Source organism: Corella eumyota, chromosome 3, assembly GCF_963082875.1.
Source record: "Corella eumyota chromosome 3, kaCorEumy4.1, whole genome shotgun sequence".
NCBI lineage: Eukaryota > Metazoa > Chordata > Ascidiacea > Phlebobranchia > Corellidae > Corella > Corella eumyota.
In genome coordinates this window covers 8,264,196-8,288,696 of record NC_137492.1, presented here as the reverse complement: position 1 = coordinate 8,288,696, position 24,501 = coordinate 8,264,196, and the positions used below count along the sequence as shown (strand labels likewise).

Sequence of the window (24,501 nt, the reverse complement as noted above, 5' to 3'; positions counted from 1 at the left end):
CAGTCAAATAAGTTTGGGTTCGGCAAAGCACCCATTTTAAGTTGATCATATAACGATAAAGCTATAGGGAATTTTATGTTAATAGTTGGGTAAGGGTACAGCCCTATATCTAGAAAGATATAAATACTATTTAGGATGTCGTCTAAGGAAGTTTACGATCGCAAGTATAAATATGAAAGCGAAGTGGCGGTAAGTCGGAATTTTTAATTAAATAAAGTATTTTTCTAAAGAAATTCTCTTTTGGGCACAACATTTTTGCAACAACAAATATTTCTTAAATACAATTTTGTTGCTTAATTTAAAACAAAATAATAAACTTTAAACCTAAAAATCCAAACTCAATACAAATCAAATGGTTTTAAGCAAAACCCGTTTTTAGAGAAAAAGAGGCGAAGTAAAATACAATAAGGCAAATGTACGGCACAAAATTGTATTTTGGGAGGAATTAAGCAACGGTGAATTGGTTCCGATCCAATCTAGCTCTGGTACTTTTCGTCCACAATCAGCTGCAAAGGTTGGTACACAATTGCCACCGTTTTTTTAACTAAAACTTCAAAATTAACATGAATAGAACGCTTCTCATGCTTAAAAAAGCTCTTGCTTAAAATAACAAAATAAATGTGGGCGTGGTTATTGTTAAGTGAGTTGCTGGTGTTCTCTTGCTAGTTGCTACTGTTTAGTTTTTATGTTTGGGGCAAAGACAGTATTTAAATAATGTTTTAAATATAATATTAGCTTAATATGTATAAAGATCACAAAATAACAAAACTTATAAAAGCACGTTAAAAAGTATTAAACTTGAAAACTAGTTTAAATATAATATTGTCATACACAAGCTTTTATAGTAAACTACATATTGGTTAAACAACATAAAAATTCCAGTAATCAGTTTAAGCAATTTTGTACAATTTTTAAGGTTATATAAAAACTTTATATGCTTTTAATAACCAGTGAAGAGGAAGGACGACCACGCCTTAGTGAACCACAACAAACTTTGTTTTTCAATTTAAGATATTGATTATTGTTTTTCAATTTAGGATATTAATTAATATGTTCTCGCTATAGCGTTTGTACACAATGACAAGAATTTGAAAAATTTTAAGTGCTCGAAAGACACGTGATTAGTAAAGTACTAGCTAGCATATTGTTTATTATTTATCTAGTATTTGGAACTTCGTAGATTTAATTTAGGCCTAGGTAAAAGAAATTAAATATATTCTAGCTGTTTTTTTAATTTTAGCGCCTGTTTTAAGCGTGATGTAAAGATTTGAAACATTTGAAATAATTTTTTTTTTTTTTCGGAAAAGGAACACGTTGAAACCAAAAAATGGAGAACTTACCCGCACCAAAGAGGAAGGGAGAATGTTTCACGTTTGCCTGCAGAATACGTATGTAGTTAGCTGCAAAGTTAAAATTTCTTTACTTAAGTACCACATTTACAGCTCTTTGTAACCTACTATCACCCCTAAAACTGTAAAAATTACTGTAAGACATAATGAATATAATTCACTCACCCGCTAAATTTCATAGTTTTATGTGATTTAAAAACAAGGTGGTACTAAAGTGAAGGGAACTCTAAAGTTCTGTAGGCTTCATGTTTTAGATTAGCAAGATTAGAAAGCAGTTATATATTTAGACTAAAAACTTTAGCCTAACTTATGTATATATTTTTTCTAATTTAAACACTTGGATATCAATTAAATTAGTTAATATTTGCCAAATTGTTAATTCAGACAAGCCTGGTGTACAGTCTTTTATCAAATACAATTTATGAAATTGTTAATAGTTAATTTTAAACATGATTTGACCATAACTTTCATTAGCATTTTTCGGTTTATAGTTGCCTCCGCAATTTGCTATTATATTTGACTTGTTAAGACGTCTTACTTAAGATATTTATAATAGAGGCATTGGTAATCAAACCCAGGTTCCACAACTTTATATTTGATGTCCGATGCTTTTGCAAAAGTACCTCGCTGCAGGTCAGTTTTTAACTTTATTATTCACAGGAGGAGAGTGGCTACGGTACGACCAGCACAAAGTATTCAACATATAGGTCAGAAAGACCTTTAGAACCTGGTACTGAAGATGTAAGAGGAAGAAAGGTTTATCGTCGCAAAATTGCAACCAAATCCGACACAACTGACACCAAAAAATCAAAAGAAACAACTGTTTCATCTCATGATAGGGCTTCGTCATCACGGGATGGTTCTTTGTCGAGTGATCGATTGTCCTACTATCATTCAGGATTGCGCCATGGTCATTATGTTTATTCACACCCTTCAAGATCTTTATCACGTGACAGGGTCCTCTATTCTCGTGATTTGAGTGCTGATCAGAGTAGCAGTCCAATCAGATATCAGATCAAGTATAGGCCTGTATATACAACGCCTAGGAGAAGGATGGTAAGAAGACACCCAGGTTTTGAATATCAAAGTTTGCCTCAATATCGTAGAAGACATCGCGATTACTATGTGTATCGGGTAATCTACTACCTTTATTTTTGTAATTTTACTAACCTTTATTTTTGTGATTAATTTTTACAACATTTGTAAAAAATTTTTTTTACAAATTCATATAAATATATTCTTGACAATGACAAAATATCAATATTTTTTCTGAAGTTTAAATAAAATTGATCAAATGAGATTATTTTGCAAAGTATGTATAAGATTAAAACTGTTTATGTGAAATCTTGATTTTTCAGGGACAAAGAGATTTAGACATGGAGCCAGGCAGGACCCGCTACATCGTAACTGACCCAGATAGACGTGATTACACTCATTATAAACCTCGACATTTTACTTTGGAAAATGAACCTCTTTATCATCACCATCATCACCGATTCCGTGATGTTTCTTATGAGCGGGCGAGTCCATATCGTCATGAACACGTGACCTACTATACCTCGACACCTAGAAAAAGGATCATCAGACCCCCACACTTACAACCAAGTTCTGTGAGCGCAGAAAGAAAGGTTCGTGTTTTTATGTATATTTGAACATAAAATTATAAAATCGGTAGTCATTTAATTAAAAAAATAGCCTTTTTTTTATAGTATTGTGTGTAACTGTTGCTCAGGTATTTATATTTTTTTAATATTTTAAACAATTTTTGTATTTGATTTAAGGAGAAACCTGATTTGGATTCTGGGTACGATTCTATTCTGCGTGATAAATATGCTCGTCAGTATAGGTACACTGACCGACCAATGGAAAGAGAAATTTCTGACATAGACGGATCATATTATTATGATCATTTCGATTGGACCAATGAGTATCCAGGCTCATCTCGTGATGGTGACACATTCTCACGTGAACGACAAGATTTATCTAAGGAAAGACAAGACAAATCTGTTCCTCAAAAAGATTTGCCACCGGAGCGCGCAACTTCTCAAGACAAGGATGTCCCGCGTAGAGAGAAACTGGATGGTTCCCAAAAACCAGTTGGTAAAGGTTCACATATACGGGATTTTGAGAAGCAGGGTAAACCGGTTAAGGTGGGTGATGATTACATTTGGTCGGGTGAGTATTCGGGGTTGTCCCGTGACGGAGATGCTGACACTCACCATCGACGAGAATTCTTTAAAGAACATGATCGTGAACAAGAAGATGTGCAACCAGACGAAGAAGGTTCAAAACCAGAAAAACCTGGCAAAGACAAAGATGATGAAGCGAAAAAACCTAAAGATCAAGATTATGAAGATCGTGATGAACCAACCTCTCCTTGCATCTTCCGGGATGAAGATAGTCGTTATTACAGTGATTATGACTTTTCTCTTCCGAGGCAAAGGATTGTCACTAGTTCACCAATCATAAGAAGAAAAATTATCTCACCGGAAATGGAAGATGATGCTCCTGGCTACATTGTAAGTGCCCGAAAGCCCTTAAAATAGCGCTACATTAATCTGATAATTACACACTTACAAACAATCTTTTTAAATAAATTATTTTTTATCAATGTTTGACTTTTAGGTTAAGAAGGAGTGTATTTACGAACCCAACTTTGTTGAAGTAGAGGAAATTTATGATGAACCATGTGATTATGATTCTGAGGTCAGTTTTTTTAGTAAAATTTTGACTTTTTTTCACTGATATTTAAGTGGCAACATAATATTTTTATCAATCAACATGTTATACTTCATTTGTTTAGTCTTCTAGTGCCCAATGTCTAATTTAAATAATTTATGCTAAAATTAATATGATATGTATGTCCACAACTCCATTGTCCAATTTATATGCCTTCAAAATAAAAAAAACTGCAGTTTGTGATGTGTGGGTAAATTATCTGCAAATATTAGTTGCAAAATGTGACATAATCACGGTAATTAAAATGCTGCCTATGACTAACATTTTAAATATTATCAGGAGTTTATTGAAGAGAGTTGCATCCACGGAGGTGAACTTATTCCTGTTGTTGGATCGAGACAAATTCAAAAAGTGAAATTGGTTGAAGTTGAACCAACTTACGTTATTAAAAGAAGCACGACTCCCATTTACAGATCCCACTTAAATGTAGATTTGCAACCGGAAGAAGTTGTAATTGTTGAAAGTGAACCAGAAGAGGTAATTTTTTTTTTGAGTTAAAAGAAAACAGATTTAATTTCGTTTTTATGTTATTTATTAGTTGTGTAAAATTGCAGTGTTACCAATGATATTACAAATTGAAATTAATGACATTTTATTAAAACTAGCAATACTTTCTTCTCTTTTGTCAAACATATTTTTATTTTTAAAAAATCTCAATATTTTTAAACTGTTTTGTTGTTTACACGTATTGCCCAAATTTAGGATAAGTTAACAAGTATGTACTAACTATAAAAACTCTTCTTGATGAAATAATTTTTAATTTTATTTAAAATTTTTATTTGATTTAAATACCTCCTGATCAATAAAAGTAATTTTTCTTTATTAAGATCGAACCTGAAGTAGAAGAAGTCGAAAAGCCGGAGCCAAAAACCAGGAGTGTAAGTTGCAAAAATTTAATAAATATATATATATATATATAATATATTAAAAATTTTTTTTTCTAAAACCAAAACTTACCAAAATTTTTTTATAGATAAAAAAGAGTATTCGAAAAATATTTAAGGTACAAAAACCAAAAGAAGAAGAACATTCAGTTGAAGAAAGTGAACCTGTATGTTGAACCAGCATAAATTTTTTTTAAAATTTTAACTTTTTTAAATCACAAATTGAAAATGTTTTAAAAGTTTTCACTTGTTTTTTTTGTGTAGGTTGTTGTTGTTGAGGAAAAACCACCTGAAGCCATATTTGAACCAGAACCTGAACCAATTGTTGTTGTAGAAGAACAAATTATAACTGTAAGTTAATAATTTAATTAACCATTTTTTAAATATTTTGGTTTTGGCTTGTAATAGTAAAAAAAATGATATTCAAAATTATTAACAAAAACTTTTTTTTTTACATCTGGAATCCATAATTTACTTACAATATTTAAAAAAAAAAACAAACTATACTCTACTCTTAGGAAGAACCAGTTACTGTCGAAGAAAAAGAACCAGAGAAAAAAGATTTGATGGTTGCACCAGTGATGGTTATAAAAGAACCAGTAATAATGGATGAACCAGTTGTTGAAGTAATTATAATATTTATACTAAAATTTTTTTTTTTTATACTAAAAAAACTTTTTTTTTGAATTAAGATAAAAACAGGATAGTTAAACTAAACTTGAAATTTGTGTTAAAAAAATGGTTGAGAATAAAATAATTGTTTGATAGGATATTAAAAAAGAAGAAAAAGTGGCACCAGAACCCATAAAACATAAGGTAAATTTTAAATCTTTAAAATTAACTTGCTCAATTAGTTAAGAATACATTCTTTTAAATAGGGCAATGCTGTCTCCATATAATGTTGTAGTTTTTTTGTTTTAGTTTTTATGAAAATTATTTATTTTAGGCTAAATTAAGATACAGGGGAATGTTGAGGCCCAAAAGAAAGGTCGTCGACAAAGAACCTGAACCGGTATTTAAAAAACTCTTTGTTTTACTATGCTAATACAAACAAAGCTTAAACTTAAACATTTTAGGTAAAAAATTACCAATTTAAAACAAAAAACTTAGTAACAATTTGTTTTATTTATTAATTTTATTATTTAGGATTCATCAGTAAAAGAAGGATCAATTGTAATAGATGAACCAGAGGTTGCCGAACCAGAACCAGTAGTTCTCGAAAAAGAAGAACCAGTTGTTGAAAGCAGCGAACCAGTTGTTGAAGAACCATATGTTTTTCACAGTGATCAAATTAAGGAGGTAGATAACAATTATAATATATATATTTTGCGTACATCAGTCATTTGCCCTAATTACAGGCTACAATTTAATTTTATTAGTATGGTTGCAACTTGCAACGAATAAATGTCAGTAATTTTTTGCACCACAAACAATGGTTTATTTTAATGGCATTTAAATAAGATTTTATACAAATTTTTGTATAGTATTGTTAAAATTTTATTTACAAATAGTTTGTAGTTATGTTAAATTAGAATAAAAATTCTATTTTGTTATGTTTTATCTTATGCATACTACCCGTTTTACTTGCATTTTTTTATGCATTCTTGTTTTTGACAAACAGCTCATTAAATTTTGAGATTGTCAATTAGATGTTTAACATAATGAGAAAAACTTACTTCCCTGCAACTGAAACCTTGTTTAAAATTAATGTAATAAATTTTATTTGACTACTGTATTTTCTGAGTTAATTTAAAGTTTTAATTTTTAAGGATTCAGTTGAAGATGTTGTTCCTGTTGGTGAATCACCTCCTCATGATCCGAACAAAGATTATGAGGTCAGCCAACCAGGGGAGGAACCAATTGTTAAAGAAACATTTCCAGAGGAAGAAGTAGATTCTGTTGCTGAATCGCCGACGCTGCTGAAAAAGTTTGAGGTGAGTCCCCCAGAAGAACCAATTTTAATTGAAAAACCATTGGTTCTAGAGAAAGAGGAGCCATTGGATTCCAAAGAACCAGTTTCTGAGGTAAATCAATTAATTTATAAAAAAAAACTTTTTAAAGTAAAAAAGGGTCACTATTTTTTTAATTTGTCTTCGTTTTTAATAATGTAACATTGATTTTTGTATATTTCCAGGTTATTGAAGAAAAAAAAGAAACGCCAAAAAGACACAAGGTTAAAAACTTTTTATATTTATCAATATTAAAATATCAAAAATTATTACAAACTTAAGAGTAAACATTTATTTTTATTAATCAGGTTAAACTACGTTTTAAGGGAATACCTTTACCTAAGAAAAAACAGGAAAAGGAACCAGTTTTTGAACCAAAAGTATGAAAAATCTTTGCTAATTACTGTTTATTAACAAAATACCATCTATATTATTAAATAGATTAAAAAAAAAATTTTTATTGTTTTTTTAGGAACCTGTTAAAGACATTGTTCCTGTTTCTGCCGAACCAGAAGTATCTAGTGAACCAGTTAAGGAGGAACCAGCTGTTGAAATTAGTGAACCAGTTGAACAAGAACCACCTGTTGAAATTCCGAAACCAGTTGAGGAAGAACCATTGCAGCAAGAACCAATAGTTGAAATCACCAAACCTGTAGAACCAGAACCAATTGTCGAAACTAGTGAACCAGATGAGGAAGAACCATTTGTTTTTCATAGCTCACAAATTCAGGAGGTAAAAAATATTTATTAATGCTTAGCAAAAAAAAATTTAATAATCTAACTTTCGTTAATTTTTAGGAAGAACCTGTTGTTACTAAAGACATGGAACCGGATGAAGAAATGGTTTCTCCTATAGTAGAGGAAAAAACACCAGAAGAGACATTACCTAAGGTTGTTTTACATAATTTATTAAAACTTGAGCTTAAATTTTTTTGTGGTTGCTTTAGTTAAGCTTACTTAAATATATAATATAATAAAAATAAAACAGATACATAAAATTTATTTTTAATAAAAGTTTATAAACTATTAAACTTACGACACCAATGGTTCTAAATCTAAACAATAAATAATCTTTAAATAAATAGGTATCTGATATAGAAGTAGAGGCTATCACAAAAAAAGAGGAACCAAAGAAGCATAAAGTAAAATTTTTATTTTTAAAATTGTAGAAAAAAAGTTTATTAACTTATTATGAATAAATATTCACGTATATACCCAAAAAGATATTAAAAAAAATTTTTATTGTTTAAATATGTTTTAGGTAAAATTATTGTACAAGGGGTTCCCTGTTAAAGAGAAGGATGACAAAGAAGTAGATGACGTACTTAAACCAGATAAACCACAAAAAAAGGTATATACAATTAGAGGGTATGTGTTTGATAAATTAGATTTTTACTTATGCTAAAAATGTTGGGTTAAAGGTAAAATTAAGATACAAGGGGATGGTTGTTCGAAAAACACCAGTTGAATCTGAACCTGTTGAAGCGGTTGAAGAACCAGAAATAAGTGAACCAGTTGAGCAGGAACCAGTTACTGTTGAACCAGAAGTAATGGTTGTGGAACCAGTTGAACAAGAACCAATAGCTGTTGAACCAGAAGAAGTGGTTGAAGAACCAGTCGAACAGGAACCAGTACTTATTGAACCAGAGGAAACTTATACTGAAGAAAAACCAGTTGAAGTTATCAAGGAACCAGAAGTTATTGTCGAAGAGGAACCAATTTCTGAAATAAGTGAGGAAGAACCAGCTGTTGAAATCAGTGAACCAGTTGAAGAAGAACCATTTGTTTTCCACAGTCATCAACTTAAAACAGTAAATAAATAGTTTACTTTTTATAAATCTAAAATAAATAATTTATTTTCTAATAAATTTAAAGTTTTAAGTTCAGTTTGTTTAATTGTGTATGTAAACTTACAGGAAGAGCCAGTTGTCCAAGAAGAAGAAATAGTAGTGGCACCTGTTTCTGAAGAGGTTATAATTAAATAAATATTGCTTTTTAAATTCTTAATTAAATGCTTTTTTATCTGAAAGCAAACTAACATTCATAAATTTTAAGGGTGAAATAGAAGAAGTTATACCAGAAGAGATTATGCATAGTCCGAAAAAACACAAGGTTAACATCTGAATATAAATTTTATTTAAAATATTTTAATTTAATTGTAAAATAATAAATAATTAAATATGTTACTATTTTCAGGCAAAGTTGTTGTACAAAGGATTCACTCTTCCAAAAAGAAAGGAGAAAGAAGAGAAACCGGTAGAAGACGAAAAAGAAATTCAACCTAAAAAGGTATTTTAAAAGTTTGTAAATTTTAAAAATGCAAAAACTATATTTAAAAAAAAATGCAAAAACTATAAGGTTTTTAACTATGAAATCTTAATAATATTTAATAAAATTTTAGGTAGAATTAAAATATCGAGGTTTTATGGTTCGAAAGCAACCAGTAGTTGTTGAAAAGGAACCATCTTTACCAGTTGAGGAAGAACCTCCAATATCTGTAGAGGAAGAACCATCTATCCCAGTTAAGGAAGAACCTCCCTTACCAGTTGAAGAAGAACCAGTAAAAGAAGAACCTCCTATGGCAGTTAAAGAAGAACCAGTAAAAGAAGAACCTCCTATGGCAGTTGAAGAAGAACCAGTTGAAGAAGAACCAACTATATTTGTTGAGGAAGAACCATCTTTACCTGTGGAGGAAGAACCAGTTAAGGAGGAACCTTTACTCTTGGTTGAGGAAGAACCTGTTGTGGAATCTATTCCACAAATTGAAGTTGAAGAACCTGTAAAACTCGAACCAGTAGCTGAACCAATTGTTGAAGAAGAAGAACCTATTGTTGAAAGTGAACCAGAACCACAAGAAGTTGTTACACCGGTAGAAGCCAAACCTGAAAAAATAAACCACAAGGTATTCTTTACTAACACAGAATGGATATTTTTTTTTTGGGCAATCCTTAAAATATCTCATAATTGTTTTGACTGTAAATTTCTATTTATTTTATTCATAGGTAAAGTTAAAGTTCAGAGGTCCCATGTTGCCTAAAAAGAAAGTTGAAGAAGTTGAAGGTGAAGATGAGGTAGATAAACCAGAAGCTGTGCCGAGAAAGGTAATTACCTAAGTTTCCACTTGTTAATAAAGTTATGAGGTTTAAAACTTTGTAAATATCCTATTTTATGTAGGTAAAATTAAGATACAAAGGACTTTCTATTCCAAGAAGACCCATTCTTGTTGCTGAGGTATCAGAACCAGAACAAGAATCAGCAGAACCAGAAGTCGAACAAGAACCAGTTTTGGAACCAATTGTTGAAACCTCTGAACCAGTTTTAGAGGTATTCTGTTAGAGCTGTCTTTAGATTTTTGTTTTAGGTTTCCATTTTTAAAGCTTTTTCTTGTTTTGAAGGAATATCCTGTTGAGGAAGTTGCTGAACCTGAACCACTTGTTGAAGAATATGTTGAACCAGAAATTTCTGTTGAAGAGGTTGTTGAACCTGAACCATTTGTGGAAAAAGAGGTTGTTGAACCTGAATCACTTGTTGAAGAAGTTGTTGAGCCTGAATCACTTGTTGAAGAATATGTTGAACCTGAAATTTCTGTTGAAGAGGCTGTTGAACCTGAACCACTTGTTGAAGAAGCTGTTGAACCTGAACCACTTGTTGAAGAAGCTGTTGAACCTGAACCTCTTGTTGATGAAGCTGTTGAACCTGAACCACTTGTTGAAGAAGCTGTTGAACCTGAACCACTTGTTGAAGAAGTGGTACCAGTAGCGGAACCTAAGAAGAGATATAAAGTAATTAAGATTAAATATTTAGTTGTCAATGTCTAAGATTAGGTAATTAAATCATATTTTTTTGTTACACAGTCTAAACTTGTGTATCAAGGATTTCCAAAACCCAAGGAAAAAGAAATACAAGAGGTAGAAGATGATCAAAGTCCACAACCTAAGAGAAAGGTAAGAAATAACAAAGTTTAAGTTAAAGAATTCTTTATGCTCAATATATGATTTTAAATTGTTCATGTCATTATAGGTAAAACTACTTTATAAGGGATTTCCTCTTGGAAAGAAGTCAAAGTCACTTGAAGAAATTTCTGAGACACCAGAAGTCATTGTTGAACCAAAAGAAGAAATACCAGTTGTGACCAGTGAACCAGTTGAAGAAGCACCATCTGAAGAGTTTACTGAACCAATAAGAGAACCAATATTCGAAGAACCAGTTAAACCAAAATCTATTATTGAAGAAGAGGAACCAGTTGAGGAAATGAGTCCAGAAGAACCAGTAGAAGAACCAATGGTAGAAGTTGAACCATTAGTCACTCAAGAACCAGTGATAGAAAGTGATGAATCTGTTAAAGAAGAACCATTTGTTTTCCACAGTGCACAGCTTCGAGAGGTACAAACTACTACATAAATACAAAATATTTTTCATCATGTTTTTTAATATTGTTTTTTTTTTATCCCAAATGTAGGGATGGGGTTAAATAAAGATTACCTTACAGCTCAAACAAGGGCTACATTTGTTACCCAAACCCAATTTTAAAATTGTTAGTATGATATATGGCATTTCTTATTCCGTTCCATTTTAATAAAGTTGGTTCCAACTTTTGAACATTACCATAGCATTTTTTTAGTCAATTAACATTTAACCTAATGCTTATATTAATGTTTAATAAATTTAACTTGTTTCTTTATATAGGAGGAACCTGTTGTTACTGAACCTGAGGAAGAAGCAGAGGTAAATATTGTATAGTTACATGTGTTTGTTGTATTTATTAATTTGTGTTTACTTTTTATTTATATTTTATTTTATTTTAAGGAAATTCCAGTAGAGTCTGAACCACCTATTGAAGAAGTAAAACCAAAAGAACCCATAAAACACAAGGTTTAAAAAAAATTAAACTGTTTAAAAGTTTTTAGTAATTTTTCATTAATGTTTAAGAAAGTAATTTTTTTATGGTTTTTAGGCAAAACTGGTGTACAAGGGATTTTGGCCTCGAAAACAACCAAAGCCAGTTGAAGAGATTTCTGAAGTACCAGTCGAGGTTGAACCACAAGAAGAACCGGAAGTTGAAGTTGTGGAACCAGTTGAAGAAATACCACCTGTTGAAATCACTGAACCTTTAGAACAAGAACCAGTTGTTGAAATCAGTGAACCAGAAGAAGAGGTACCAGTTGTTGAGATCAGTGAACCAGTAGAACAGGAACCATTTGTTGAAATCAGTGAACCAGTGAAGCAAGAACCATTTGTTGAAACTTTTGAACCAATAAAAGAGGAGTCTGAACCAGATGTTATAAGCGAAACTGAGGTTTTAATTGAATATAATATTAAAAACTAGTATTAGTTATTTTTTAACCAGTTTATCATGGTAAAAAGATTAGTAGTTAACAATTAGTAATATAAGAATATTATATTTCAGGAACGAGTTATGGTTGAATATAAGGAACCAGAAGAAGAACCAATAGTGGTTGTTGAAGAACCAACTGTCAATTGTGAATATTGTGGTTCAGTTCTAGTTGACGGACAACCAGTGGATAAAAGATTTAAAAAGAAGCGCACGGTAAATCTTTTTGTCTTTAGTAATAACAGGCTTATATTTATTTAGTTAGCAGGTGAATATAAATTGTTGTAAAATACATTAAATGTCTTAATTTTAGATCAAAAGATATATTCCTGTTATTCCATCAACAATTCGCGATCAACCTAAAGATTTTAAAGAAACTGAAAAACCTGTTGAACTTATAGATGATGTAATTTTATTCCAATTAATAATTATGATAAAAGTTTATGGTTTTAATATTTCATTTTTATACAAATATTGTAATTTCTGTTTATATAAAACAATGTTCACTACATTAATCACAAATTAAAATTTTTTTTACAATTTTAAATCAATATTATTAAATCATTTATTATTAATGACTCAAATCCTTTATTTTTGCTAATTTTTTCCTTAGTTTTAATGTATGTACCACGAACTAAAGTCTTATAGTTTTAATTTGATTATTAAAATATAGGAAGCACCTGCTGTTATTGAACCAACAGAAGAAGATATGATAGAAACTCCTCGGGGTTTGGTAGCAGAAGAAAAACCTGAAGATGAAGCAAGTGATATGATTTCAGCAGAACCACCGGTTTGCTCTTCTATTTTTAGATTGTTTATTATTAAATTTTTATATTACTATACAATAATTTATGAATAAAAGCTTTTAATATTCACAACTTTAATTAATATAAAGGATTAATTTCGTTTTTAGCTCGATGATGTGACTTTATTAGCTTCAGAGGAACGATTAATGGCTACACCTAAAAAACACAAGGTTTATTACAAATAAATTAATCTTTAGATTTTAATTTAAATTTGAAGTAAATATTTTCTTTTCTTTTTACCTAAATTTATTTCACCTTGACTATTTTGTATTGTAACTTACCATAATTATTGTTTTAGGCAAAATTGCGTTTTAAGGGATATCATCTAGGAAAAAAAGTAAGTAAATGATAAGTTTTCATAGACTTTGTATATAAATAGTTTTTTAATAATTTTTACTGTACCAATTAGTTTAATGTCTGCCTTACAGGCCGCATTTTAACTTATTTGGTTGTACTGAAAAGATTGATGGTCGTTACATGTTTGCAACAAATGTAATTGCCCATTTATTGCTCAATATGCTTTATTATATATAGACTTTTAATTCAATGCCCCAAGGGAAATTTAACAAAGGGTTATTTTTTATTTTTTTTAAGCCTTTCCAACCAGAAGAAGGTGACCATGTTGTTACTGAATATTATTTACCTGATCATGAAGAAGTAACTATTTGTGAGCATTGTGGGGCTAAAGTAATAAGTGAAAAACCTGTTGTCGTAGAAAAACCTGAAAAGGTAAACTATATTTATTTGAAAGTTATTCTTGTATTTGAAATTTTTTGTTTAAAAATGTAAACTAAAAAACTTTGAAAAAATAAAATTATGTCTGAATAAAATTAGCACTATAATTGAAAAGGAAATAAATAATTTTTTTAATTTGTATTTGATTAGGTAAAACTACGTTTTAGCGGTGTTCCTGTTATCAGAAGGAAAGAGAAAATTGAACCAGAAGAAGAGGTATTTAAAAATATTTTTTGATATGCAAATTTGCATCTTAGAAACAAATTTACTTAACAAAATTTTTAGTTTTTATTAAATATAAGGCAAAATTTTTAGTTTTTATTGAATATACATTTCATTTAAAAGTAAAGAAATAATTTTTATTATAGGTTGATTCCCCAGCTGATTTAGAAGAGGTTGAAAAACCAAGAAGAAAGGTTTAATTTGTTGTATTTATTTTTTTTCTTTGACATTTTAAATCTTTATTTTTTCTTGATATTTTTTTTGATTTTAGGTAAAGCTGTTGTACAAGGGTTTGCCAATTAGAAGGAGGGATACTGATGAAATTTCTGAGGAAAAGGTAAAAATATAAATTTGTTCTCGTTTTAGTTTTACTGTTTTAAATTAGACAAAAATATTTTCTTATAAAATACATTTTTAAATATTTTAATTTAATTTTTTTAATTAAGGTGGTAGTTTTAGAAGAACCAGCTGTTGATGTAGAAATGGAAAGTCCATTAGAACCTGTTGAAGAATTACCAAAAGAGGTATTTGAAGAAGAACCAGTTGTGTTGGTTGAGCCAATTGAGCAGGAACAACCATATTTCACAGAACCAGATGAAATTATTACTGAACCAGTGCAGGAAGATGCATTTATTCCAGAACCAGAGGAACCAGAGATTGTGTTTGTTGAACCAGAAGAACCTCAGATCTTGTATACAGAACCAGAAGAGATAGTTGAATTTATTGAGCCAGAATTGGAACCAGAAGAACCAGAGGTTGTCTTTATTGAGCCAGAAATGGAACCAGAAATTGTCACTGAACCAGAAGAACCTCATATCTTGTATACTGAACCAGAAGAACCAGAGGTGATGTATACTGAACCAGAAGAACCAGAGGTGGTGTATACTGAACCAGAAGAGCCAGTTGTATTGATTGAGCCAGAATTAGAACCAGAGTTAGTAACTGAACCAGAAGAACCACAGATTTTATACACGGAACCAGAAGAACCAGAGGTTGAATTTGTTGAACCTGAATTGGAACCAGAGGTGGTAACTGAACCAGAAGAGCCAATTGTATTTATTGAGCCAGAATTGGAACCAGAAGAACCACAAATTTTGTACACTGAACCAGAAGAACCACAAATTGAATTAATTGAGCCAGAACTGGAGCCAGAGGTAATAGTAACTCAGCCTGAACCTGAACCAGAGGTGGTGTATGAAGAACCAGAACCGGAAATGTTGTTCACTGAACCAGAACCAGAGGTGGTGTTAACTGAGCCAGAAATAAAAACAGAGATTGTGTATACTGAACCAGAAGAACCTGAGATGGTTGAACCAGAGTATATTGAAACCAGCGAAGCGGTAATTATTAATAAAACATTTATTTTTCAGTTGGGATCATATTTTTCACTAACTACAATAATTTGATTTTTATTTAGTCAACTGCTACTGTTATTGAAAAAGAAATTGGTGTGGTACCAATACTGGTTAGTGAGGATATGCAGGAAGCTGATAAACCGGATGTTCATGTTCAATTTGAAGAACCACAGGAAGTAAAAATATGTTGTTACCTTATAAAAGTTTTTTTTTTCAAAATATAAAAATAAAATTAAATAAAACATAATTTTTTAAAATGCTCTTTATTAATTTGTTTTGTTATGATTTTTCAGGAAGAAATGATGCCTGTGGAATCACAGAAAGAACCTAAAGATGAAATAAAACACAAAGTAAATTTATAAAATATATTAAAATTTATTAAAATGTTTCTGTGGATAACATTTTTTTTTAATGTACTTAAAATGTTAACCACCTGTCTGAAACCAACACAATTTATTTATCTGAAACTGATAATTTTAAATTTGTTGCCATGACAAATCATCTTTATTCAATTTGTTTGCAACGTCCCAATTCTGTCGATATTTTATACACCATATCTTTATTAAACATACTTTTTAAAAAAGTTTAGAAGTTTGCTTATTGTTTTAAAATATTTTATTTTTTTATTTTAAGGCAAAACTGAGATATCGAGGATTGCGCTTCTGGAAAAAGAAAAAGGAGCCTGAAGAAATTTCAGATGTAATTTTAAAATTTTAAATACCACCATTCTAAATTGAAAAATAAATTATCATTTCTATCATTTTTTATTTAACAGATATCTGAATCGGATAAAGAACCAGTTGAAGAAGAACCACAAATTATTTCTGAGGAACCATTTGAAGCTATTCCTAAAGAACCTGTAGAGGAACCAATTTTAGTGACCAGTGAACCAGTTGAACAAGAAGCACCAGAAGTTGAAACAGAAGAGGTAATATTTGTATTTTTTTAATATTTCTGTATTAAAATTTAATTTTGCAATGAAAAAATATGCAGGAAAAGTCAAATAAAGGGTAACTTTTGTTACTTTGGCAAATTTTATTATATTGTCTATTATATTGCTTACTAATTAATTTTTGGACGTTAATTACTCTTTAAGATTAGATTAAGGTCTTAACTTTTGCTCCTAAATTTCTTAAAAATTAGGGCCAATTATGTATATCTCTTTTAGTTTTATTTATTTAACTTAACAACAAATTTTTAGTGATCTTTAAAAAAAATGTGTGTTTTTTTAAGGTTGAAGTTGGAAAGAAGGGGGCAAGACAAATAGTTTATGTTCCAGTGTTAGTTGATGAGGAGGGCACATATGTTTGCAAGTATTGCGGAACTTCATTTGAAACTGTTCCTATCACAGATGATATGACAGTTTATACCCATGGTCATGTTCACGTGAAACCAGAATCTCCTAAACATAAACACAAGGTAAAAAATGAATACTCAAATAATGTGGAAAGCTTGTATTAGAGTCTTTGCTTATACAAGAAATCATGCTTTAAATATATATCAAAAGTAAAAATAAATTATTTTATATCATGTTTTGCTTTTTTTTTACTTTTGATTATTTTTCTTAATTAGGTAAAGCTGGTGCGAAGAAAGGACAAATATGGTGATAAACCAGAAGAAGAGGTAAGATTATGTGTTTTTGGACAAAAAACAAAAAAACACAAAAAAACACGTCTATGGAAAACCTTTAGGGACATCAATTAAAAAAGAGTAAAAATTTAAATTTTATCATTTTTTTAGGTTTCTGGTGAACCAGTAGAAGATGATTTAGAAAAACACAAGGTAATTAAAATATGGTATATTAATATTATTCTAATATATATTTAATTTAAATGACCTTAAAAAATATCACTAATCTGCAGGTTAAACTTACATACAAGGGATTTTTCATTCGTAAGAAGAAACCTGTTAGTGAAGTTTCTGAAGAATCTGAACACGAGGTACAAATATAGAATAACATTTTTGAGAAAATTTAACTTTAACATATTTTTACTAAAAATTTTTTTCAGGTTCCAGTTCCGATTTTGATTCCTGAGGAATCAGTACCAGAAGTTACCAGTGAACCAGTTGAACAACCAATTGTTGAAACCAGCGAACCAATTGATGAGCTATATGTGGAGTCAGTTGAACCAGTTATTGAAGAAGAAGAACCAGTTGAAGAGTTTGAACCAGTTGTTGAAGAAGAAGAACCAGTTAAAGAGTTTGAACCAATTGTTAAAGAAGAAAAACCAGTTGAAGAATTTGAACCAGTTGTCGAAGAAAGTGAACCAGTTGTGGAATCCAGAAAACCATATGATGAGTTGTTTGAACCAACACCAGTGGTAAGAGAAGAACCAACCTATGCAGAAATTGATTTACCTCCAGAAGAATATGTAATTCATGTAAGTAATATGATACCACTTTACATTACAAAAGTCCAACCATTATATTGTAATGGTTGCCTAGAATTTAAAACTATAATTTTCTATAAAATTGTTTAAGATCAAATTTACTTTATTACAAAATAGGAAGAACCAGTTGTGGTTGAGGAAAAAGAAGCAGAACCAATTTTAACAGAAGAACCAGCTTTAGTGGAGGAACCAATCTTACTGGAAGAACCAGTTCAAGAAGAAATACCTGAGAAAAAACATAAGGTTTTTTTTTATTCTGTAAAAGACAAATGCAAAACAACTTAAATAATGTAATAATTAATGAGTTTCAATATTACGAAATAAAATGTGTTAAATTTGAACTTTAATATTTTAGGTTAAATTGCGATACCGGGGGTGGTCTAAACCTAAAGCTAAGGTTGTTGAAGAAATTCCAGTTTCATCAGAAAAGGTAAATACCAACAATTGGTGTAATTTCATTAGGATTTTTTTTCATTTTCTAATTAATACAATTTAAAATTTGTAAAACAACACTTTATTTTATTTTTTTTAATAAAACTTTAGGAACAACCAGTTCTTGCTGAAGAAAAAGAACCAGAAAGGGAAATACCAGTTGTTGTACCAGTACCTGAGGTTGAAGAACCAGTATTTGCGGTTGCAGAAGAACCAGAGGTTTTTAAACTATTAATCAAAATTAAAACAAAACAATTTTACTTTTTTAAAAAAATTTATTTTATTTTTAGTTAAATTTTAGTTTTAAAAATTAAATTTATTGTTGTAGATATCCTCGTCGACTGAAGAATCAGCCCATGACATTGAAGAAGAAATTAAGGTTTAACGATTTCTTGAGCATTTTAAAATTATTCGCAACAAAAATTTCCTGACAAATTACAAAAAAAATTAAATTTTTTATTTTTTGTAAGGCTTCTCCTAAACTTGAGCATGTTGAACATGTTGAAAAAGAACCAAGCATAGAAAGTATTGAAAGTGAGCCTGAGGTGGATGAGATTCCCCCTGAAATAATTCCAGAACCGACACCAACTGTTGAAGAACCAGTCCCAGTAAGAAAAATAAAAAAATATTTTTAGCATATCTGTAGTTAAATGTAAATAAAGATAATATAGTTTTTTATGTACACTAGTCGATTGCCCAGCTTTTGGGCTTCATTTATGTTATAAAAACTGTGAACTAGAAGCAAAAGGAAGGCTAATTTTTGTGAAATGTATAACATTTTTTAATGTTTTATATTTTAAGGTTGTAATACCCGAATCGCCAGAACCAGTTGTAACGGAAGAGTCAATTGCAGAAGAAGAGACAACTAGAAAACACAAGGTTAATTTTTAAACAACATTTTTAAAACATTTTAACTGTATTGATTAATCTTAAAACTGTTTATTTTTTGTTTAGGTGAAGTTAATGTATAGAGGATTGTTCATGAGACGTAAAAAGGTTGAAGAACCAGAATCTTTAACACAAGTAAAAACAGACTTCGAATTTTATCAATATATATTTTTTTTAATTTACAACTTTATTTTACAAAAATAGATGAGTGTTTGAATTATCTTTTATATATCAAATTTTAACATGGCATAATACTAACATAACTAATCCGTTTTAAAATTACATTAACATAGGTAATATCAATTTTATAGCTCGATATTGTTTTTTTCTAAATTTTATTATTTTAGGAGATAGTTGAGCCAAAGGAAGGAAGTGACCTGGCAATTGCAATCACAGATCGAAAAGATTTTTATTATTACAAAATAATAAGAAGATCGGAAGTTCCATTACGAATTGAACCCACATCTAGCAAAGATGTTATTATAAGAGAAATCAAGGTAAAATTTATACAATAAAATGTCTAAGCATATTTTTTTTTCTTTTTAATATTTATTGACTTCCTGAACATAGTGTAAATTTTGTTGCTCAGGCCCAGTTTTGAGTTGCCTTTAGCAGATTGGGATAATATTGACTATGATTACCTTATATTTAATCTACCAATTGGTTCCCTGTGTTTTGGCAGAATGCAACTAGTTCACATCGGATAAACAAATAAAAAAAACTTATTTTTTAATTCATTTTTTTTAAGTCTTATTTGTAGCAATATTTATTTCGTCTAATTTTTATCTTGTTGTTAAGAAATCTGAGTGGGAAAGGGAATTGCAAAGAAAACAAAGATTGTTGGCTAAAGAAGAGGAAATGCTTTCTGTAAATTTTTATTAAAATACATTTCTTTTTGTTACGACATTAAACAATAAAGCATTTAAAACTAATTTACTAAAAATAACTTTACACGTTTATGTAAAAAAAAATTTTATGTACTGTAATTTATCACAATTTTTTTGTAGAAATCTAGCCAAGAAGAAAACTCTGGCACAAAGGTAAGCAAAATATATCTTTTTAAATTTTTTTTTCTATATTATGAGATGAGTTAACAAAAAATTGAAATTAATGTCTTTTTATTAATTAGAAACGATTGACCTACAATGGTTTTATGTTCTGGAGAAAAAGGGAACAACTGGAATTCGTGGATAAAAAAGTAAGATGATAAATGTAAAAGTAAATATACATTAACATGGAGCTTAAGACTAAAATTTAAATCACATATTAACATAATTTAAAGTAAAGAGAATAGTTGAAAGTAATTTGTGAACACATTAATTGTTAATTTAATAAGTTACAAGAATTGTAACATATTTTATAGACTGTTGATCAACAAGTTGTAGAAGAAGAATTTGTTGATTCAAATGTGCACCGACAAGCTTATGTTAAGAAGGTAAGCTTGGTGTGGTATGAGTTGTCAAGATTGAACAATATTTTTTTTTATTTTTACTAAAAAATAAAAAAAATCAATTATAAATAATTGCATAAGAAATGTCTTAATACAAATATTAACCTAAAAACTTTCACATTTAAATTTGAATATAAATATGATGGTATTTTAATTTTTTTGTGCTTTAGATTGAACAATTAGAAGACCGGGGTGATGCAAGAATTTTGGAAACTTCATATGTAGTTGATAAAGAAAGTGTTTCTGGTGAAACAAGACCCAAACATCATTTTGATGAATCAGAACCAGTAAAAGAGGTTTGAATCAATGTTGTTCTAAAGATAGCTAAATTAAATAGTTTTAGCCACTAATGTTACTGATTTTTTTCTTGTTAAGTAGTTTTAAGTATTATTGTTTAAGTTGTAATATTAAGGTATCTGGTTATTGTTTAATAACTTCATTATCATTATTTAAAAGATTTTACTCTTAAATAATGTTTTTAGGAAATAATTTCGTATCTGATGTCTGATATGCAAGAACACGACCCGCACAAAGTGGAAGATGTAATTGTCATAGACGAGGGAAAAGAAATCATAACGGAGCCTGACGTTTTACCTTTTAAAACTGTAAGACCTGTAACAGAAGTTGAGACAATAGAGTTTAAGAGAGAACAAGTAAGTGAAGAAGAAGAAGTGAAAGGAGAGAAGGTGGTTGTGATAAAAGAAAAGGGACTCAGAGAAGAAGAATTAAAAAAAGGAGATTATAAGGTACTCTTACTAGACAACCTAAATTTTTTCCTTGCTGTATAAACTATGTTAAAACGGTTTGATTGTTATAAGTAATTTTGTTTTAGGTATAAATGCCTTAAATTATTTATTTTTTGTTTAAACAGTCAAGAGTTGCGTTCAAGGGCTTCTTTTTTATACAAGGTGGAAGATACGTGAAAGAAGAACCCCAAAGCGAGGTACATCATTTTTTAACAAAAATAATAAAAAAATATTTAAATTCATCTAAATGAAAAAATTCCATATTCCTAAACTGAACTTAGTTTATGTTAATGTGTGGACAAAGTTTTACAGGTATATTTATTTCGTTTTGTCACAGAGTCAGGTAGAATATGTTGAAAGAATACCAGAAACTAGAAGACATCGCAGAAGACGCAGGGTTTGTTATTTTTATATTTTGTATAATGTGTATTTTTTAGCAAAATATTAAAATTAAACCTTTAAATGGAGAAGCATAAGTTTTAATTTGCCAAACATTTTTAGTTCTTATTAAACTTTTAAATTTTTTTTTCTTTTTAAAACAGGTTCGTGCAGCTTTTGACAAGGTATTTCATTCAAATAAGTCCAATGAGCAACCTACAGTAGAAATTGAAGAAACAGTAAAAGTAGATGAAAAAGAAATTGTTGTTGAAGGGGAAAAGAAAGAAGTTGTCGAACTTGAGACATGTTTAGTAGAGGTAGCTGAAAACAATTTCTTATCAGATGAAAATTCTTTAAACATCTTATAACATTTATTTTAATAATTTAAAATTGTTATAAATTTTTTTAACAATTTAAATTGTTATAAACTTTTTAATTAAGCCAATTCTTATTTAACACTTTTTAAAAACTTTAGGTCAACAACAACATAAATTAAATTTGGAAAAAAATTAAACGACAGACTGCAAATCCTATAAGGCAATATTTGCAATGTCTGTGTAATAAATTCATAGTTTTTTGACAAATTTTATTTATATGTCAGATTAAATCTTGTGACGTATTGGATACTGAAAGGTACGACGTTGTTGAAACAGTAGAAGTAGAAACTGACCAATCACATCTTGTGACCACATCTGAGGTCATTGTGATGTCACAGGAGAAAGAAGCTAGTCGTGTTGAGTATGTGGAAGGCCACGAAGAAGTAGTGGAGGCCCCGAGTGATGTACAGATCCTAACAGATGTTGTTGAAATGAAGAAAAAGGAGGAAATTAAAGAGGAGGTAAAATTTTTGAACCCAAATGACATGGCCAATATATTTTTAAAGCTATTAAAGTTATTATAAAAATGATATAATAAGTCGCATGCTAAGGTGCTACACAATGGCAGCAGTGAGAATCAAACCCAGGATCTTATTAAGTAGAGCCAAGTGTATTAATGTTATGTATTTTGTCTTTTATATTAATCACGGTTACAATCAATTCACAATTGTATTTATTATTTACACTTATTTCTTATTCAAATAGAATCCAAAAAAGTTAAACATACATATAATATCGAAAATTAAGAATAGAAATAAATATCTCTTATAAGAACAAACAATACTAGTTTACTCAAAAAGTTAACTATGGCTTAATAAAACAGTGGCAACGATTTACAAAAAGATAAGAAAAGCTTTAAAAGATAAGAGAAGTAAGTAACGCCCCCAAGGAAATGTTAGGGCCCAAGCACGCACAAATTTCGCTACATTAAGTACAAAATAACTCAGCCAATTATGTCAAAGTTATCATGCAACGATAAAGTTGAAACTAGATATTAATATGTTAAGTTAAACATATAATTGCTGCAGGTACCCACAACTAGTAAGTCGAAAAAGATGAAGTTTCTTAGCAGAAAAAAGAAGTCAAAGCTGAAAAAAGCGGTAAAAGAAGAACAAGAAGAAACCAAGCCTGTAGATGATGGAAGTCCTGTATTATAATTAGTCGTTATTATTGTAATATTATTTGTTGTTATTTGTTTATTTGTCTTCAAAATCTTACAACATTTTTGTGCCTAATTGGTAATCAAAGGTATTATAAAACAATCTTTTAATTTTTAATAACTCCGGATGTTATGGTATAATATTTAGTTTTGGACTGTAATGGTCAATTATTCCGTTCTAAAATAAACTTTGTTTAGTGAAGTGTTAATATTTTTGTTAAAAAGAAAACTTTATGATTTTTTTTTATACCGAATGCCATTTACAATCATTTAGATCTGTACAAACCTGGTCTTAAAAGTAAGGTGACTTTCGATAAAATATCGTGGCTAAAAGATTTCGTCTTGCAAGCATGCCAATTTTTTTAGTCATTACGTACCAGTCTGATTAGAGCTACTTTTGTAATAGATAAGTTGAGAAGGGTTAAACTTGATAACAACCACTACTTTAACCAAAAATATCACGATACATAATAAAACCTAAAATAAAAATTAGCTCAAACTTTTGTTTTACTGAAAATTTGTGCGAAATGTTTGATCTTGAATGTTAGTTAGGCTAACACAATTTGATTGTTAAGTAAAGTTATGTTTTAGGTATAAATGCCTTAAATTAATCATTTTTTGTTTAAAAAGTCAAGATTCAAGGGCTTTCGTTTTATATAAGGTGGAAAATACGTGATAGAAGATCCCAAAATCAAAGTAGTCACGTCCTCCAAATGTCATTCAAACCCGGTTGTTAGTTCCGTCTTGTGAATAAGTTAAACTAAATGTAACTTGACAGCTCTCTGGAAAGAAAACAGGGGGGTCATATCAATTTTCGCCTTATTCGTGATTTAGGCGGTTTTTGTAAAATTACAAAATTCCAACATTGCACTTAATACACCAATAAAAAAACAACGCTCACCAATTACCCCAATTTAGCACAGATGTAATGAAATTGATTAAATATGTTTAAGTTTAAGTATTTCAGATATAATCCCAGTGCAGTCACTATTCAGTTATTATCAATCTAAATTCCATATACATATAAAACATAACATACATATATATATATATATATATATATATATATATATATAATGTTGTAATAATAACACAACAAATGTTAACAATGAGCGCTAGCAAAAAAACTGAACAATTAATGATTACGTATCGAGGAATTTACGTCAGACATAAACAATAACAAAACCGCTTTTAGCAGGCAGCTCTATACTAGTCTAAAGATAGTTTACAAACTACTGTTAACAAGTTTACATCTACAGTAATGCGGTTGTAATGATATAAATTTTCTCAGATGTTGTCAATACAAAAAA

At 29.6% G+C, this 24,501-nt stretch overlaps 1 protein-coding gene across 1 annotated transcript; it reads left to right on the top strand.

Annotated features, from left to right (window-relative positions):
• Positions 1-74: 74 nt before the first annotated feature.
• On the top strand, positions 75-23,362 carry LOC145746115 (uncharacterized). The gene is made up of 73 exons (XM_082564303.1): positions 75-189; positions 380-514; positions 1,308-1,388; positions 2,010-2,483; positions 2,708-2,977; positions 3,131-3,868; positions 3,975-4,055; positions 4,368-4,565; positions 4,916-4,966; positions 5,062-5,139; positions 5,237-5,323; positions 5,491-5,598; positions 5,741-5,788; positions 5,919-5,984; positions 6,119-6,271; positions 6,742-6,996; positions 7,107-7,145; positions 7,230-7,301; positions 7,394-7,654; positions 7,720-7,812; positions 8,007-8,063; positions 8,183-8,272; positions 8,343-8,732; positions 8,838-8,891; positions 8,977-9,033; positions 9,118-9,210; positions 9,323-9,823; positions 9,924-10,022; positions 10,096-10,245; positions 10,317-10,703; positions 10,776-10,865; positions 10,942-11,304; positions 11,608-11,646; positions 11,728-11,793; positions 11,876-12,217; positions 12,329-12,469; positions 12,567-12,659; positions 12,927-13,043; positions 13,167-13,229; positions 13,358-13,396; positions 13,654-13,788; positions 13,945-14,010; positions 14,163-14,210; positions 14,288-14,353; positions 14,463-15,356; positions 15,434-15,547; positions 15,665-15,721; positions 16,005-16,070; positions 16,147-16,299; positions 16,605-16,790; positions 16,944-16,994; positions 17,112-17,153; positions 17,234-17,311; positions 17,381-17,752; positions 17,879-18,004; positions 18,117-18,191; positions 18,305-18,412; positions 18,522-18,572; positions 18,664-18,801; positions 18,995-19,072; positions 19,148-19,216; positions 19,429-19,578; positions 19,880-19,948; positions 20,089-20,121; positions 20,211-20,279; positions 20,445-20,516; positions 20,702-20,827; positions 21,014-21,277; positions 21,403-21,474; positions 21,615-21,674; positions 21,820-21,972; positions 22,257-22,493; positions 23,061-23,362. Exons 1-73 carry the CDS (start codon positions 136-138, stop codon positions 23,187-23,189), a joined length of 10,980 nt encoding a protein of 3,659 aa, XP_082420429.1. The 5' UTR covers positions 75-135; the 3' UTR covers positions 23,190-23,362.
• The last annotated feature ends 1,139 nt before the right edge of the window (positions 23,363-24,501 follow it).